Consider the following 20,887-nt stretch of genomic DNA (forward strand, 5'->3'; position numbering starts at 1 on the left):
TCTTGAGCCACTTTGGTATTTTGGAGGAGCAAGTCAGGAAGCGTTTTCCCCCACCAGCATCACCTCACTGTTCTGGAAGAGGAATGGCTCAAAATCCCTCTGGCCACTGTGAAGGACTTTTATCTGTCATCGCCAAGACAAATTGTTGTACTGATAATTCTGATAATTCATATATACAGTATTTTTATATATGACATTTTTATTCATTGTTTTATAATTTTGTTCTATAGCAGAGTGTAAAAAAACTCTGAAAGAAAGAATCTGTCCCATGCTAAGAAGCGAGCGATAGCACTAGTCCTGCTAGTGAGAAGAAGAAAGAGAGCAGCAAGGAAGAAAAGGAAATTCCGACACACAGGCTGGATCCCAAATGGCACACTCCGGCCTTGTGGACCTCCTTCGAGTTCACACTTGGTGACGTCAGGAAGTGCAGACCTAAGGGCGCTGGCCTCAAGTCCACGAGGGCACGCGAGAGTGTATTTTGGGACAGGCTTGATGACATCATGTCACCGAAAGTCAAACAGCCACGAAACTCCTCCCCTCATTTATCTGATTGGGCATTCGCAACTTCGCAATGATTCCTGGCTAGGTAACTCGTGTGGAGGGTGCGAAAGTGCGGGATTCACCAGAGTCCGCATCGAGTGCATAAAGGGCGAGCACACTTCTGAGCGCTGAAATGCCAAATGGGACACCCTACGGACTCGTACACTTGGCGAGCTTGCGCAATTTAAGGCCACAAGACCAAGAGTCCACATGAAGCGTGCCATTTGGGATCCAGCCATACAGTACTAGCTGTTCATCCATTTTGATTTCCGCGCTTGTTTGGATGCCCAGTTTCTATTGGCCGCGTGGGTAATCGTCACAGAGCGCAGTGGCGAAAGTTGAACTATTTTGAACTTTGCCCGCGATATGCTCTGCTGCACGTGCGCTTTGGTTGTGCAGCAACAAACTGTCCTCGCGCGGTGCAAGCGACTGAAATAAATGGGTTTCACAGCACAGCAGTGCATTCCACGTCCTGCATGTCTGAAAGGGCCATAAGACTTTATTTTTTTCAAATTCTTTGGACGCTTCCAATACCTGATAAATCACCAAAACAAAGACTAAAGACACATTCTATTGTCCTTATTTTCTAAAACTCAGCAAACATGGGGGTCATTTATTCTCAAATATAGTCTCTTAAAAACAGCTCCCTACGACCCAGTATCGGTTTAGAGAGAGCTTTGGTACGGTGGTGCAGGAGAGACTTTATTGATCAATGCAGTCAGCTGACAGTACAAAGAACAGGACTATGCAGGACTAAAGATAGAAATGAAGGGGGGGGGATATACAGTGGGGGAATGGGTTAGTTGAACCATAATCAGTCCTGCTAATGGCTTTGCTGCTAAATGAATAACTAATTGTGTCATTAACTAAACAGACAAAAAGCAAACGCATACATGCTTACATGATGTTCATCCTCTGCTTTATGACTCACTTACTGAAGAGTTGACATACATAGAAGTTCAAACTCCCATAACCTTATGCTTTGTCACGATTTCAAATAATGTAGACATCTTGTTCAAATAATTACAACTGCTCTACATCTTCAGCCCATAAAAAATACATAAATCCAACAAGGCCTTAGAAAATGAACTACAAGAGAATCTGCTCTCACCGCTGCTTTCCTGATAAATACTCAATCTATATGTAAATATAAGGTACTTTTGAAATATCTGGAAGGAATGAAAATGTATTTCCTTTTCCCATTTGATCAGTGCCCCCAGAGCTAAACCTATGACTTTTAATGAAAAGTGTTGGGCAGATAGAAAGAGTGAAGCAGGAGCGATAGAAAGGCTTGAATGCACACGCTACAGAACGAACAGCTTCAGGTCGCTAGACGACCTTGAAAATAAAAAATGATCAATTCTAAGCCCAAATGGGTTTGTTGAATGTGAAAGGCTCAGCAGCTTTCCTACAAAACTCGGAACAAAAAAATAACTGTTTGGTGAACACCGTCAGCTTTCAAAGGGAAGACGCGTCTGATGTAAGCAACAAAATGTGATAAATGTTTAGCTTACTTGGAAAAGTTAGGAGATTTCACATCAGTAAAAAAAAGTCCTTCAAGAAATGCACATGGCTTGCAAACAAGTCTGAATAAAAATAATGCATATATTCATCTACATTGTTAGTTCTCGCATTCACACCATGCTGTAAGTCTGGACTCAGCTGGAAAGCGAGTTTTCCCATTGCCTTTGCTCCAGGCCAGATGTTTCTTAATGACATTCACAGCGGCAAGATGAACACTGACACGCTATCGAGTCCCAAATCAACTCCTGCTCCAGACCTAACAAGTTATTTACTGATGCCTGTCAAGCCTTCAATCCAAAAACTAGGCTATATTGTCACAATGAAACAACGCATGTTCCTTCTGTGAAGAAGCAATAAATAGTTTGACAATTTGTACACAAATCAGTGTATAATTAGGGCATTTAATGAGGTGTTCCCTGATCTCAGATGGAACGCAGAACTCTAAGATGTTTGGTCGGAGGGCCAAACAATACCGGTTAGAAATCTCAGGGCAATTGATAGCAATTAAAGCCAGCACGAAACAGAAGTTGTGACCGGCTTTACTATTGTATTGTGACGTACTATCAAAAAAACGTAAGTCAAAAAAAAAAAGAAGAAAAATTAATTAATTAATTAATTAATTAATCAATCATTCACACTAAGACTAATAAGAAAAAAAATCTAATAAAAAAATAGCATCAGTTCCGATTTCACATCAATTTTATAACAAAAATGTGTGCATAAAAAAAATAGGGCCAAATTTGGTTTCATGGCACCTTTAAAATATTATGAGGCCATTTAAAAACCTTTTATAATCCATTAAAACAACAAATAGGTCCATTTTGATTTGATGCCGACTTTAAACAGAGCGTACTTGTACAAACCACTGATGTGATTTCCCTGTGAACCCCTAACTTATTCCTTATGTAATTTCCCCATAAAATTAGCCTCTTTAATTTGTAATTTACATGGAAAAAGTACACAATGTCACTGCCTTAATGTTCTTAAGACAAGACGTTTAGAGTTTATTGCAAAACAACAGTGCAAAAGCTCATCCTAATGGTTTCATGCCATTCCAATTACTGTATATCACTTGGTTAAACAGTTTACTCTGTACTCATGGAATGGTCTGAGAAATAAAAGCAAAGATTCACAAACAAACCAAACCAGGAACACACAAATAGCATTGCCATTTTCACATAAACCTGTAATCTGCTCAGCTCTCTGTGCTGCAATACAGCTATTGCCACTTAATGATCACACATTGTCCAATAGTCAAGATATTAAAACACTTAAGGAACATCCTTCATTCTTATACAATTAATATATAAGACAGCAAGTTAAGACACTAATTAGTTATTAATTAATAGTATCAATTGTTCAAACTAAGGAATTATTTTACTTCCCTGTGCAAATACCAATGACACCAGTTTTTCATGGTTGACACCAAACTAACCAGACTAACCAGGCTAACATGGTAACAAAAGTTTCAGGATAGACGCTAACAGTTTTCAATCATAAATATCTGCTCTTGGCGTGTTAAGGATAGGTGACTCACCACAACCTGGTCTAACAGGAGTCAAACTGTCACTGTCAAACAATAACAGTTCACTTGGCAGCCATCTTGGATCCATAGTCACTCTCTAGGCATGCAATACAGCTTATCTGCTTGAATGGGAAAATACCGAAATGTCAAACTGTTTGAAAAGATTACATTTCAGTAACATCATTAAACAATAAAATGTCAACAATTACATCACAAATTTTGCTTCTTTAGCTCAAATCATGCTAAAATATATATATATATATTTGTGATACCCAACTAATGCACTGTATTTTAGAGTAAAAAATAGTGATAGATGTGCTCAAATAAATTGCTTGATAAACCTGTTAAACCTATTTTATTTTTTATTAATACTTCAAACATGTATCAAACTGAGACCTGCTGCCTCTTGTGGCCGATTGCTGTAAGTGCAGGAATTTTATTTTCAAATGAGGGAGTTAGAATTATTTAAATTACCCTTAATCAACTCTTAATTGTCTACACTCTTAAAAAATAAAGGTTCTTTAATGCCATCAGTGGTTCCATGAATAACCTTTAACATCCATGGAACCTTTCCATTGTACAATAGGTTCTTAATAGTGGAAAAAGGTTCATTAGATTATGTTCTTCACACTAGAAGAAAAAGATTCTGTTAAGAACTGTTCACTGAAAGGTTTTTTGGGGAGCCAAAAATGTTTGTTCTATGGCCAAAAAACAAAAAACAATATTTTAAAGAGTGTTGGCCTACTCCCACAACAGTGCTAATTAACTGTGCATGCAATAAAATTAAGTTGTAATGTTCAGGAATTGTGTTGCATTATTAGCTGAACTATGAACTAAACTGAATAAGTCTAGCCAAAATCTATTTTCTGAGTAAGCAAAAAAAAAAAAAAAATGTAGAAAGAAATAAAAAGCTATATTATGAAATATAAATAGCTGCATAGGCCTCACTGCATAGGCCTTTCTCTCTCTCTCTCTCTCTCTCTCAGCTCCTGTCGGATGAATAAGAACATATCACAGCTCCATTTGGAGTGCTCTGAAGAGGAACATCGTGTCCGTGTTAACAGGCGACGAGAGACATGGGGGCTTTTCTCCCCGAGCAGATAAACGAGAGGATGAGAGACAATTTGCAGGGACTCTGAGCACTTCAAGTTCTGCCAGCAGAGGTGAGAGCTTTCAGCTCCGGCAAAGAGTGAGAAATAAAAAGGTGTGATTCATTCGCTCATTACGTTGTCTGGAGGTTAAAGTGAAATCATTTTTCTCTGAGAGTTGGGGAGAAGGAGGAGCATGTACAAGTTGCAAAGATAAAATAACACTCAATAAGTGTACAAAGTTTTGACGTGGCGCCATTATAAACTGCAGCCCATTTGATTCAAAGAGCAAAACCCCAAAACGACACTCATTTGAAACTAATAAATGAATGGAAGACTTGAAGGGGTAATCCGTGTTCCGAAGATGAACGAAAGTCTTACGGGTTTGGATTGGAACGACATGAGGGTGAACAACTAATGACAGAATTTTCATTTTTGGGTGAACTATCCCTTTAATTATCATGGCCACAAATTAAGAATTCGTTCCATGATTTCCGTGGTTATTTCGTGGCCATGATCGTAGCTTTCTGTGTAATTCTGTGCACTTAAACTTTACCAAACCCTCAGATAAGACTTTAAAAAGACCTGCAGCACTGATGCTGCTAATTGCACAGGCCATGTACTCTCTATTCCCTTCCAGGAGAAATGCATAATCTGTTACCCTTTAGTGGGGCAGCGCTGTCTTATTATAACAGGCCGCAGGCGCGGTGACAAGCCCGGGGCGTGAGAGCACCTCTCCCATTTATTCCTATCACCGTCAGCTTCCTGTCAGAGAGCTGTCAGTCTTCCTCCAGTTCTGCTCCAGTGCTGATAAACTCCACTTGTGTGTGTGTGTGTGTGTGTGTGTGTGTGTGTGTGTGTGTGTGTGTGTGTGTGTGTGTGTGTGTGGTTGTGTGTGTGTGTGTGTGTGTGTGTGTGTGTGTGTGTGTGTGTGTGTGTGTGTGTGTGTGTGTGTGATTAAAGAGTGTGTTGCTTGCTTGTACATGAGTAAAGAACTTTCTACAAAAAAATGGTTTCTCATATTTTTGCAGTTGAGAGGATCTGACTGAAAAAAATCTGCCATTTTTAAACCAGCCAATCTGTGTTTTTGGTATGTGGAACATCTTGGCAGAAGATCACAGATTAATTCAATTACTTCAGAATGGAATAGTCACTTACTATGTACTGCATAGTATAGTGTATACTCTTTCACATTACCTCATGTTTCATTCAGAAAGTGGTGTAGTTATCATATCAGAAATGAAAAGATTTCAATTATATGTATAATACAATTTTGAATAAACTGTCCTTACTTTTGGAAGTCTGATCAAACAGAAAAAGAGATTAAAACTAGAATACTACAATAAAAAAATATATTAAACTAAAATACTAGAATAAAAAGAAGTTAAAACTAGAAAAAATATATAACTAGAATACTAAAATCAAATAAAATATTAAACTTAATATTCTAGAATAAATAAATATTAAAACAAAAATACTAGAGTAAAATAAACAAGGATATTAAAACTAGAAATAGAAACGATATTAGAATAACCTATAGAATAAAATATTAGAATACTAGAACAAAAATAGCAAAATCAAGCTGTGTAAATTGCATTGTGGGAAAGTGTTGGAATTCAAATCATTGAACTCAGAAATGAATGCTGAAAAACGATGGTTGTCAATGACAATAGGAGCTGATTTTTCTTAACGACCCCTCTGTATCTGTTTCTGACTAAAGGCCAAACACATAACCCTGTATAAACTCATACAGGACTGAGCCCATGTTACCCACTTAAACTACAACACACACACACACACACACACACACACACACCTCATCAACAAACACCTGGGTCCATCCACAGCTTTACCACAACAGAAATCCCGCCAGCTGTCCATTACTCAACTAAATGGGATTAATTAGTGCAGGTTTTATTTTAATGTCCCTTGTTGCTCTCCAGGGGTTGGTAAAACTCCAGCTGTGTACAAAAACAGTCTTGTCTGTAGTCAGTTTTACCTTAGGTAAAGACCAGTTACACATGTCTATCTTCTACTGTTCACCCCAGAAGTCAAAATCATAAAACTTTTATCATATCAACATAAAGGAAGCCATAATTTGCTCTTAAAACATATTACATAAAACCTTCACTCTTAAAAATAAAGGTTCTTTCTTTATTGACACTGATGGTTCTATGAAGAAACTCTAACATCCACATTTTCCATTCCACAAAAGGTTCTTTAGATGATTAAAATATTCTTCACAATAAAATGGTTCTTCTATGGAATTGGCATCGTCCTATTTTTTATTTTTTATGAGTTTTTAAATCTCCTGAGATGTTTCTCCACCAAAACATCAACTATTTTACAAATCTATACCTTGTTTTAAAGAACCTCAGGGGTTTGTGATGTAGAACATGGTCCAGAGAAGGTGTCTGTATTTGACCTTCATAAGTTTTAACATAATGAATGGATAAAATATCTTGTTTGGAGTCGGGAAACCGCAGCACTGAGGTCAGGCACTTAAGAAACACGCTAATGCCTCCGGACTGAAAACAACCTCTCAAAACACCTTCTTGATTTATTAGTCCTGATGCACGAAATTCAAATGTTCCTTTAAATATTTTATTGTGTTGAATGAAAGGCAGAAATTGATTTGGCAGGGCTCATGTGAAAGCCTGTTGTTTTATATTGCTACACTAAAGTCTGGCATGATACAGAGAGCCGTTTTAAATAAGACCAGCTGTAGTTTGGATTTGAGCCACACACGTCAATGTGACACATGAACACATTCACTCTTATTCTTATACCCAGTACACTTGGTGAATTCAGAACCAAGATCTGAGATCACAACCATATCAAATGACAAAGATCCAATGAGTCAATCAATTCCCGATAGACAAAATCAAGTCCCGCCCTAAAACTTTTCTCGTCTGACTGCAGAACCGCAGAACCATACGTCATAGCAGTGTGAGGATGACAGCGCCAGCCTAACAGTCTGATGCCGGAACCGCATACCATACATATCCACCTTACATATACCATACCTAAACCTACCCATCTCCACCCCCTGACCCCTAAACCCACCCCTAAACCTACCCATCTCCACCCCCTGATCCCTAAACCCACCCCTAAACCCACCCATCTCCACCCCCTGACCCCTAAACCCACCCCTAAACCTACCCATCTCCACCCCCTGACCCCTAAACCCACCCCTAAACCTACCCATCTCCACCCCCTGATCCCTAAACCCACCCCTAAACCCACCCATCTCCACCCCCTGACCCCTAAACCCACCCCTAAACCTACCCATCTCCACCCCCTGACCCCTAAACCCACCCCTAAACCTACCCATCTCCACCCCCTGACCCCTAAACCCACCCCTAAACCTGCCCATCTCCACCCCCTGACCCCTAAACCCACCCCTAAACCTGCCCATCTCAACCCCCTGACCCCTAAACCCACCCCTAAACCTACCCATCTCCACCCCCTGATCCCTAAACCCACCCCAAAACCTACCCATCTCCACCCCCTGATCCCTAAACCCACCCCTAAACCTACCCATCTCCACCCTCTGACCCCTAAACCCACCCCTAAACCTACCCATCTCCACCCTCTGACCCCTAAACCCACCCCTAAACCTACCCATCTCCACCCTCTGACCCCTAAACCCACCCCTAAACCTACCCATCTCCACCCCCTGATCCCTAAACCCACCCCAAAACCTACCCATCTCCACCCCCTGATCCCTAAACCCACCCCTAAACCTACCCATCTCCACCCCCTGATCCCTAAACCCACCCCAAAACCTACCCATCTCCACCCCCTGACCCCTAAACCCACCCCTAAACCTGCCCATCTCAACCCCCTGATCCCTAACCCTAACCTACCCATCTCCACCCCCTGACCCCTAAACCCACCCCTAAACCTACCCATCTCCACCCCCTGACCCCTAAACCCACCCCTAAACCTGCCCATCTCCACCCCCTGACCCCTAAACCCACCCCTAAACCTGCCCATCTCCACCCCCTGATCCCTAAACCCACCCCTAAACCTGCCCATCTCCACCCCCTGATCCCTAAACCCACCCCTAAACCCACCCATCTCCACCCCCTGACCCCTAAACCTACCCATCTCCACCCCCTGACCCCTAAACCCACCCCTAAACCTACCCATCTCCACCCCCTGACCCCTAAACCCACCTCTAAACCTACCCATCTCCACCCCCCGACCCCTAAACCCACCCCTAAACCTGCCCATCTCCACCCCCTGATCTCTAAACCCACCCCTAAACCTACCCATCTCCACCCCCTGGATTGGATGGTTGTGGTTTTCTATTGGTGGATCTCATGTGAGTGACAGGTTGTCCCACCCTCGCGTCATTAAACATGTTGTCAGAGAAAAGTTGTCGCTGCAAGAGGAAGGGGAAGTTATTTTGATGAAGTTATTGTGCACGGATAAATCATTTATAACAAACACTGCAATAGTTCATAAAAAAACAAGAATTGTCCATTTTGATTTCATGGTGACTTTAACAGTCACCCAGTGGACTTTACTATACAACCTCTTATTCCAGTTCACTGTGTACAATAAAGGCTACCTAAACAGATCAGAAATAGTCAAATAAAAAGCTCAAGAGAGCCTTTTAAATTGTTTTTATCTACTATGATCAGTGTTTCTCATGATGAGTGAACTTAACAGAATGGCCGGTTGTAATGTATGGAGTCTTTACACACACACACACACACACACACACACACAAAAGGTGCTGTAAATATACTACAAGGATCACAACAGTTATCTAGCTAATATATATTTCGATAAATTAACAGTAATTTGTTCAGATACTTCACTATGCCATGCTTTTAAGATAAGAACAGGATTTCAAAGCTGACACGCACCTGGTTAGAAACGACCTCACACACTCGCTTCATATGGCCCTCTGTTGCCACCATGCGGCCTCTTTACGCACTGCAAGAATACATTGACGTCCAGAGAAATAAGTTCTGGAAACATTACATAAAAAAAAAAATATATATATATATATATATTTATATACATATATACATATATATATATACATATATATATACATATATATATATATACATATATATATATATACATATATATATATATACATATATATATATATACATATATATATATATATATATATATATATATATAAATATATAAATATATATATATATATATATATATATATATATATATATATATATATATATATATATATATATATATATATATATATTATAGTCTGTTCAAATTAATAATAATAATAATAATAATAGTAATGATCGATTCGTTTTCTTAATATAATTAAGTCTGTTATTTATTATTCTTATGATCTTTAAAACACTTGTAGGCTACATCTTTAAAATGAATTTTGTTGTAATATGTAAATTGTAACTGTATGATTTTTTTTTTTTTTTTACTTAAAGCAGGCAAATATTGCTCAACATGAGCTCTTTCAATAGTGTTTAAACAGCATCACAGGAAAAAATACATAAAGTTCTAGACAAAGAATAGCAACCTTTTAAGTCACCATGAAATCAAAATTGACAATTCTTAATATTTATGGAATATTGCAGTGTTTTATTCATGTGGCCTCATAATCTTTAACTTCCCCTTCTTCTTGCAGCGACATCTCTTCTCTGATGACCGGTTTACTTGTGCTGGGGCGGGACAACCTGTCACTCACATGACATCACGGCACTAGCAACCACAACCATCCAATCAATTCCCAACGGACAAAATCAAGTCCCGCCCTACATTTTTTCTTGTTCAAGAAGCCGTTTCACTCAGCTATGTTACTATCACAACTTCCGTTTCATGAAGACAAAGAAATTCAAACGCAATATGTTTGTTTAGCATTTACTGAATGACCATACTTCCATTTGTGTTATTTAAGCTTTAATGACTTCACAAGTGTTGTAAAAATGTGAGGGAAAAGTGGATGCAAATGAGTTTGCATGATTACATTTTGTCTGTAAACAGAATAGATTACATCACTTTAGAACATCAAAAGCCAAACAAATCATTCTCAACTTTCTCTTGACAAATGCAACAGTACAAAGTGACAAAATGCACAGGCTTACAGACATCCTAAAAACTATTTATTGAGCGATCACAAAACACAAAAAAATGCAGGAGACACAAATAAGAGCACACTGCAAAACAAAATAAGTTTTACATTTGCTTATATACAAAGTCAGCAACAGATCCATTGATTTTTATGTGTGGATAGTCACACACAAAGAAGAGAAGACACTATCCTGTATAGTGTTTAAAGGCTGCACAGAGATAATCACACGAAGAAACAAGCTTTGCTCACAGATCTGCTGCTTTGAGTGAGCAGAACCGACAGCACACATCATGTCTGAATGAATGAATGCACAGAGGAAGAGAGAGATGTGAACGGTGAAAGCCTGACCTCCGTTCATTTCCATCACAAGACTTCAGGAATGACTCAGCAATCATTAATATTTACTTTAGGAATTAAAAAGCGATTAAAAACAAAATGTCTCATTTCTGGGCACTCATGTGAGACAGCTGATTTGAAAAAAAAAAAGCATGTAGCATATATTAAAGCCCTTTATAAACAGATTCAACATAATTCAATCTTGAACAATCATATCAATTATATTATAAGATCATAAATGTCCATTCTGACTCAGTCCGGCCTATTCTGTAAAAGCCCCCAAAACACACGAGAAAATAACACTTTGTTAGCGCACATCATTTGAATTATTCCTCTGAGAACAATCTCCAAACATCATTACAGCTTATCTGGGCAAAGATACATATGTTTTTTTAATAAGTGTATTCACCAACTAGTATTTGGATGAGCAATATTTGTATTTAATGCTAAAGGGCCAGCAATCCATGCACCTATCAGGCATTTTTATGGCAGCACAACTAAAGCTTTCTTCTCAGTTAAATCCTAGATTTTTGGGGCAGATTCATCAATTATAAAAAAAAAAAATGTCTTAAAGATATAATCTGAGTGTCAACACAAGATACAAAGAAATCTTAAGGCCTGCTTCATAAAACAACGCATGCATATGTTACAGCTATAGAAACTTGTTTCTACCACAGAATAAAACATTAAAAATGTGATTGAAACGTTTTTCAGTTTATATCTTGCTATTCAGACTTTATAACTTGAAACTGCGCGTTTATATCTCACAATTTATAAAAAAAAAATTTTTTAAGTCAGCATTGCAGGATATAATCTCGCAATTGCAAGAAAAAAAGTCTGAATTGTGAGATAAAAGGTTGCAATTACCTTATTTATTTTTATCCTGTGAAAACCAGCTTGGATTCACAGCTCTCTGAACGTTGTCTGTGGCTCATGACACCTCTGAGGTAGATTAGAGACGCAAGAACAGTCTGAAAGCTACAGCAGAAAGTCTTCATCTCAGTCTTCAAGCAACGTGTTGGCGGAAAATTACTCCACTGAATCACGCAGCTAATAGTCAGGGAGTCACTATTAAGTCATAAATAATAACATTTTATAGCAGAAGACAACGGCAATGTTGTTTTAGCTGCTATAAAACTAATATTTAGAAGACAGGAAGAATTCGCAACCTTTAGGGGCTTGATAAAAGAAAAAAGAAAAGATCAACAACAAAACTAGCATCTTAGTTTTGTATGTTAACCAGTAATGGGTATTTACTGTAGCAATCAGATAATGATAACGATTGGGGTCCTAACATGTATATATGCATAGACAATGAAGATGGCCATTTAATGAATATGAGTAATTCAATTATTCATATAATTATTGTTAATAATGGCACCTACATGGAGTTTAGACTAGCTGTTTGTGGTTATATAACACTATATCCATTCTGGGCAGTAATAAATGTGAGTATTTGCAGAAGGCACTTAACTTAATGATCACTAATTAATGTAAATGCCAAGATGACCATCAGCGATACACAGTCCACACTTTATCCGAGACGTTTCACACTCAAGGCTACTGTACGTGAAGCTTGTCCATGAGCTGTAGGTCATGAATATTAATGAGCTGGGTTTTGTTATTGTAATGAGTCTCAAATAGGAAAAGATTTAGACAGAGCCATAGACACGATCTGAAATGTGAGGAGAGACATTATAAAACTTGAATATTAATTATGTGATAATCAGCTGGAAGAACTCCTTGAATTGCTGAAATGCGAATATAAAAGATGATTATTTCCCAAAATAATACTTGCACATGGATTTAAGGTAAAACATCAACTGAAAGTACACTACCATTAAAAAATGTGGGGTCTGGAAGAAAAGGTCGGTTATGCTCAACTAGGCTGCATTTATATGATTTTCATTATGATTTGATCAAAAGTACAATAAAAACAGTAATATTGTGAAATAAAATTACAGTTTTCCTTTTTATTTTACAGTATTTTAAAATGTAATTTATTCCTGTGATGCAAAGCTGAATTTTCAGCATCATTACTCCAGTCTTCAGTGTCACATGATCCTTCAGAAATCATTCTAATATGCTGATTTACTGCTCAAGAAACATTTCTTAGTATTACGAATGTTGAAAATAGTTTTGCTGCTTAATATTTTTGTGGAAACTGTGATACATTTTATTTCAGGACTTTTTGATGAATAGAAAGTTCAAAAGAACATCATTCATTTGAAACAAATCTTCAGCAACATAAATTTGATTCATTTAAAGTGTCCTTGCTGAATAAAATGATTAATTCCTTTAAAAAAAATCTTACTGACCCCAAACTTTTGAATGGTAGTGTACATTTAAAATGCATTGAAGCTACTAGCTTCTAAAATGTCCATTCGAACCACCCTTTGACTTCACTTGGGGGAGTAAAATGCTTTAGCGCTATAAACTATACAAAATAATGCACGCAGCTCTCTAAACTTATTTCACTGGGAAAGGGGATCTAAGCTATATCGCTTTGCCAATGGTCAAAAGAAGTTTAGGTCAAAGTAAAGTAAAATCCATTCAGCCAACAAAACAGGCCGGATGGTAGCAAATCATGAGCTGAGTGGAGTCTGAGGCCCACGGGTGAGGACGTGTTACTGACAGTCTGTGTAATAGAGAATGAATGAGACGGGCAGCTACTGGACAGACAGAAGAGGAGCTGGGCTGAGCCGGGAGCTGGGGTTATGGGTAGGACGGGGATTGATCTCAACTTCTCCGAGATTTTGAATGCTGGATCAACCACTGCAATGTGATATCTGCGGGAAGAACATGGAGAGAGGAAGAGATGAACAATTATGACAATTATGTAATATCTTCTGATGCACTTCACATCCTCTCCCAAACTAAAGTATTCGTAGATATCTTACAAAAAAATTTTTTATATAAGTTGTCTCAAATGACACACTATACACTTATGCACTATGCTCTCAACCATGTAGTGTATGAATTTTATTAGGTTATTTGGTCATTCAATATCCGAGTCTGATAGCCCCTCCCCCCACCGTTTTTTTTTCGTTTATTAACATCATCCGAGTATTTGAACACTACTCACTATTTGTGCTACAAAACAGCATAGAATAGTGCATAAGTACTCAAATTGGGACGTACCTTCAGTATTACTAATATTTTCTTGCTCAGAGTAGTTTTGTGTGTGTCATATTTTGGGAACTGCTGCTTCACAGGGAAACACACGGTCTTTTCTTTGCCAATTAGCTATTTGTAAAGCCAATAAAAACAGTGACTAATGTGGTATAATGAATGCAAATGGATGGCTTTTCAGATTAGTGGAAATGATGATGTAATCACCACCACCACAACTGTACTGCGCAACAACAAAAAAATCGAACTAAAAGGAACAAAACAGCTCTTAATCGCTGAAATGTAAATGAGTCACAGTAAGGTGGTTTATGAGTCATTTGATTCAGTATTGTAAATACAGTTGAACTCCACAAGACCTTTCTTCTTTTGAACACACATAATGTTCTTTGTGCCTTTCTCACCCTCACTTTTTCAAGGAATTTGGTTATTCTAGCCGCACATACAGTATGAAATAATAGTCAGAAAAATCTAATTTTTAATGGAATTTATTGAACCTTTGGACAAAATCTAAAAAGAAAATGTATTTTATTGACCAGTTGTCACAGTTTTACATTTGCAGGTGTATAAAATGCAGTAACTCTCACCTATATTGTCTTTCTCTTTGCATGAAATGGAGTAGCAGCAGATCTCTCTGTCTTGAATCGCGGACAGGTTCCTGCAGAAAAGGAAACATCATTTGCCATTTTTGAGAGTAGCCTCACATGACCCGACTGTGTAAATGTCACAAAATCCCAGAAAAAAACCCCCACAAAAAATCTTCCAATGTGGACATGTTTAGTGCTAGCAGGACTACAAAAATGCCATTTAGGACTTAAAATAACCAAAAAAAAAAGAAGTCTAAAAAGAGGAAGGCGACGCAGTGTTATTAATGTAAAAAATTCTATTAAAATCAAAAGCATCCAGAGATCATATGATATGATTGTGCAACAGTGCCCACCCCCTTTTTTCAGTGTTGTTGGTTCCCAAGGTATTTTTTCCATTCATTTTTCCCATAGGGATTTTAAAACAGTCTCGCAGAGTCACGAACGAAGCCAATCAGCTAACAAGGTGAATCCCAACACTACAAACATTGATTTGAAGCAAAAAGGTTTTTGAAAATCAGACAAAAAGACAAGGGTACAAGAATGTGTACTTAAAGCTACACTATGTAATATTTTAAGTTGATTTTTAGCAAAAAACGTTGTTAATTCAAAATTATACGTTCTCATTGATGTGTAATCACTTCAACCAACTAATTAAGTATTCTCGTAAGTGTATAATCTGCCATTTAGAATACATACGAGCGAGCCGCTCGAATGGCGGAAGCCATGTTGCGCCTCCATCTTGAAAATACATTAGACAAAGAGGGACATACAAGCTTCGCCTTTCGCGGTGGAATGCGAGACGGAGATTTGCTTGCGTTTGCCGGCAGATTTGAATTAATACGGCCACCGTAGGAGTTAAAACGCCTTCGGAATGGGAGGAGCTAGAAAGTAATATTCAGTTGGTAGTCATATACAATTTCACCACTAGATGGGAGTAAATCCTACACAGTGTAGGCTTGTTTAATGGCTTTAGTGAGGGAAAGAACCACAATCCCATGAACAGCATAATTGAATTAAAAACAATGCATACAAATACAAACATTTCAGTGTTTTGAGAGCATAGAGAGATCGACTCGATTGCATCATTCGCAGTGCTTCATGGGAGTGGGCGGAGCTGAAGAGGTATTTAGGCTTTCGACTTTCTGATTGGTGTAATTTCCTGTACAGCATCATGGGTAATGTAGTTTTTCCACCAGGAATTCCGCTGTTAAGCTGAAATAAAGTGGGCTGACGTCTTCACTAAAAGCAAATACCATCAATTAACAACCTCGTCACTCACTGTAGGTCTGTCTTTAAAGGCTTATATTATTGTTCAAAATCAATTTCCCGATGGAGAAAATGAGTTTTTACTTCCAGTACACGATCGTTGCGCAATATATGGGTCTGTATAAAGCAGGAAACACTAAATTAATCTCTCACTCTCATGACCCCAAATGTATCAGTCAAGGAATAGCGTGAAGAAAGATCAAATAATAAAAAATAAAAAAAAGCTCTTACATCTTTTCGATGAGTTGTTTCTCGTCTAGTGCAATAGAGATGTCTCTTTTGTTGCCAAGGACAAGTACCTGTGAAGCATAAAGTAACAGTAAATCACCCACAACGCACTTCTTAAACGGTCTTTAGATTTAAACTGCATGTTTCGCATTGGCAGTTTTGCTTTCAGTGCTTAAAGATTTATGTATTTGGGTGTTGGTCCTAACATCAGATTGTGCTAAAGCTATCTTTTTAAATGTGTGGCTTTAGAAAATAGTAGCTGTCCCATCACTCCCTACAGACAGATAATCAATGAGCGAACTGTTTCCTCTGTGCTGATTTCTCTGCCATAGATAAGACCAGTGAGGACATCTCGGACCACAGGAGCTGACGGTACAGATGCTTAGTCATGCTCCTTAAATACCACACAGCAGCAATGGAAAGATCTGGACAAGGTGTGGTGCGATGGCTAGGCTTGAGCTCCTGCCGTTTTGGTAAATCCAACAGTCATAAAACAGCAGGAAGTATTAATAACACGGACAGTCTTCCATTAACACCACGGGGGAAATAAAATTATAAAACAGAAATCCTCTTACAGGAATGCCTTGCAGTTGTGGTTTGTCTAACAAGTTGTGTAGCTCGTTTCTGGAGGCCTCCACCTTGTCACGATCTGCAGCATCCACCATGTACCTGAAAACACCTACAGTTCTTTATGGAGCCTTGATAATAACACAGTAATGTAAACACTAACGCTTTATATAAGGGATAATATACAGTTAGCCAGTCATTGTTGCTGTCCCAATTTATTTTGCAATAATGACCGGTTGACTGTACATTATCCCACTTATTACACAGCTACTTAACAAATAAATAACTTAATGGACATGAAATGTTTCTTGAGCAGCAAATCAGCCAATTAGAATGCTTTCTGAAGGATCATGTGACACTGAAGACTGGAGTTAGACTGTAAATGTGCCAATATTAGCCAACTAATTTCCAATATATTGAAACAGAAAACATTTTGTAATATTATTTCACAATATGACTGCTTTTACTATATTTTTGATCAAATAAATACAATCTTGGTGAGTGTAACAGACTTCTTTCAAAAACATTAAAAATGTTTGCACAGTAGTGTATATTTATTAATAATCTGCAATTTTAGTAACCATTTTCTATGGACTGCCCAGCAAAAAATATTTAGTTACAATATAATATGCCTAATTTTAAGTTCTCTCTCATCTAGCTCCTAGATACAATTTAGTGATACTAGATACCAACTGCTCAATGCCACTGACCAATCAGAACCAAGTATCGCAGAGGCTAGTGGAATAAACCATTTTAAAAGTGTCAGCAGATTATACTCACACTATTGCGTTGACGCCCCGACAGTATCGCTCCCACATGCTCCTGAACCGCGGCTGCCCGCCTATATCCCAAATCTACATGAGAACAACACATTTTTGCTACAGGGTTGGACATGTGGACATGATTGCAGACATTGGTGATGTAATGTCATGTGACTATATAATTGAATATAATGTGCATGAAAGAGTGTAAAACTGGATTCAACAAAACCACCCTTGATAATTAGCGCAGATGAGACTAACCTTTATGGTTACGTTGCCTTTGGTGACTTTCCTCATGTTGAAGCCGACTGTAGGGATCATGTCTTCATTGAACTGACCCGACTAATGGAAAAGAAACATGTACAAAATGACAATCCAACAGTCTGACATTTCACAAAATAACAACACGCACAAGAGGAAGTCAACATTACAATTCAGCAACTCATAGGTATTTTTAGGAACCGTAATGGGAATTTTTGGTATCACAGGCCTGAGAGTGTCATGTCACATGATTTAGTAAATTGTGCAAAAGAGCAAAAATGATTGGATTCATTATTTAAAAATAAGTCTCAAGTCTCACAAACAGATCTCTTTTGGGTGAAAAGGGAAAAGCAAGATCTTTCCTTTAAAAATATGATCATAACTATTCATGGAGCGAGATATTGAATATAGAAATCTAAAAGAGCTGAGCTAACTTGAAGGTCATATTACAAAACACTTAAGTGGTGCAATTATGCAAATCGAAACTTAATTGGTTCACATTTATGAGTGAAGAAATACTGACAGAATTGTTAAGCAAGGTACAACAGAACGAAAAAAATAAAATAATGGGTTAAATTAATAACCCATAAATCATTTTCTGAAACTAGAAAGCCACCTGCGAGTGTCAGATGTTGAAAACGGAAGAGATGTTTCTCTTTTCCTCTTTGAATTCAGAGCATCATGTAGAGTTGTGAAAGTGAGGTGACCTTAGAAACCCTGGCTTTTGTAAACTCATTGTGCTGCATTGCAGAAACTGGTGTATCTGTTTAAATCAGATGCAATGTTCCACTTGCATTCAAATAAAACATTATTGTGACATTATTAGTATCACAAACTTACAACATCGTACATTTAGATGGTAAACCCATTCAAAACCACAAGGAGCTTCCAGAAAGGGAGGATTGTTTTCAGCAGTGATTGATCACATAATTATCTATGAAGGAAATCACAAAGACATTGGGCACCGACGTCCTACTTTACATGTCTCACTTTGTGGTAGGTATATTACATTATTTATGAATTTGGTTACAGACGATTTCAACTAAAACACACCATTGGTATCTCATCCACCCTTAAAGTCATAACACTGAAAACAATCTTCAAACCTGGAGAAACTAGAACAGGTTTGTAATTCAAATTTCATATTTCATATTTCCGTGAAAGAAAAATCACACTCATATTCCTAATAGCACATTACTCGTATAAAAAGGATTGAAAGCATCTGTTCTCCGCCCCCTGTCAGGCTATGACATGACAACAATAACATAAACAGCTCAGTCAGGCATCAGTGTTCAAACTTTGAGGAATTAAACTGGACTTACAGCGATAACGTTGACAAAAGTGGTTTTTCCAGAGTACTGCAGTCCCACCAGCGTCAGCTCCATCTCCTCCTTCCAGAAGAGCGACCTGAACCAGTCCATGATCCGGTGGATGAGAGCCATCATCTCTGCGCTGCTGGATGAGCTCTGATGGTGAGGATGAGGCAGGGCAGATTCCGTTCCTGCTGGAGGGAATCAGGAGAAAGAGGAAGCTGCTGAGGTGGTCATGTGACAACTACTGACGCACAATAAACGCGTCGCTATCGACACAACAAACCGGAAATCTTTCAGAATAAAAGTCCGCGAAAACTCGAGTCGCACTGTTGTGTTGAAGGTATTTAAATAAATATTATGGACACTTGCATAAAAGTAACAAGCAAGAAAATAAACAAATAAACTTTTGGAAAACTTTGGATTTTTTTGTTTGCAGAAAAAAAAAAAAAAAAAAAAAACAGAAAAAAAACAACAACGTTAATTTATTAACAAAATATATTTATTAAAAAGAAAGTAATCTTTGTTTTGAATTTTCACCTAAATAATCTAAATAAACAACAACAAAAAAGTATATATCAAACAAATAAATACATACATATGTTAATTAAATGCATTGATTTAAATGTATAACAATTTTTTCTGTTTGATTTAGTTTCATGCAAATGTATTATTGTATTTAAAAACATAATAAAAAAAAAATAATGAATTAAAGCAATATATAAATTAACACGTTATACAGTCGAACATACAACTATTAAGTAAAATAAGTAGCTATATATACAAGAGTTAAACATATGCACGAGTATGTAATGAGACGCTAAAGTCTTCTCCCACGTGAGGACCGTAAACATTGTGAATAAATACAGTAAGAACATATGTAAATGAGTAAAAAGAGGTTTGTTGCAGTTCATCGATATTCCACGCGATGGCGCTAAAAGCTTTATAATGGGGAAATGAGACCTTCTTTCACGTCGTAACAGGACCTCATACTTGTAAATTGTAAATTAACATTGTTTACTGAAAACATTTCCACTGTTATACACGGTTATCTACACTATGATTTGTTTATTACAGTCATGTTTGTTTGTTTGTTTGTTTGTTTGTTTGTTTGTTTGTTTGTTTGAGAAACGAATCACATTGTTTGCTTTTTTGTTTAGCCTGCTTTTGAATCCCTCACCTTACTTTTTTTTCTCCTGACCTATATGACACAAAATCTCATCTCAGCACTTTTGAAGAATGTCTACCCAATTTTTCATTTTGTCATTTCATCTGAATATCAACATTTGTGAGATGTATTCAGTTGAAACTGTTTTGAGGTTAATTGATCTAATTTTGTGTATCTGGAAAACAGTGATATATGACATTGTATAAAATTTGTTAATGAGGGATTTGTGGACACACTCATTTTTGGATGTGTGGAGTAAAAGTTTTTATTTTAAAGTAAAAAAAGATCAATAATGACCCTTGGGGTGACACAGAAGACCCCAAGTGGCATTTAATAATTATTACAATTAATGGGGTTAATTTTCAGTATTTTCATTAATTAAAACATCTTCACTTTCATTAAAACCTATAGGTTATTAGGGTGAAATCGTTAAATTTGCATTCATAGTGTTGCTATTATGACATCTTCAATTAAAATAAGGGAATTTAAATAGGCCTAAATAAATATTA

General features: G+C 37.4%; 1 protein-coding gene across 1 annotated transcript; it reads right to left on the reverse strand.

Moving 5' to 3' along the window:
- Positions 1-11,508: 11,508 nt before the first annotated feature.
- arl8bb (ADP-ribosylation factor-like 8Bb) lies at positions 11,509-19,475 on the reverse strand. The gene is made up of 7 exons (XM_079857454.1): positions 19,223-19,475; positions 17,901-17,981; positions 17,659-17,732; positions 16,887-16,980; positions 16,315-16,382; positions 14,818-14,888; positions 11,509-13,890 (listed from the first exon to the last, which is right to left on the reverse strand). The coding sequence occupies exons 1-7, from the start codon at positions 19,343-19,345 to the stop codon at positions 13,841-13,843; spliced, it is 561 nt and encodes a 186-aa protein (XP_079713580.1). The 5' UTR covers positions 19,346-19,475; the 3' UTR covers positions 11,509-13,840.
- Positions 19,476-20,887: the final 1,412 nt, after the last annotated feature.

Source organism: Squalius cephalus (genome assembly GCF_949319135.1).
Source record: "Squalius cephalus genome assembly, chromosome: 22".
NCBI classification, from domain to species: domain Eukaryota; kingdom Metazoa; phylum Chordata; class Actinopteri; order Cypriniformes; family Leuciscidae; genus Squalius; species Squalius cephalus.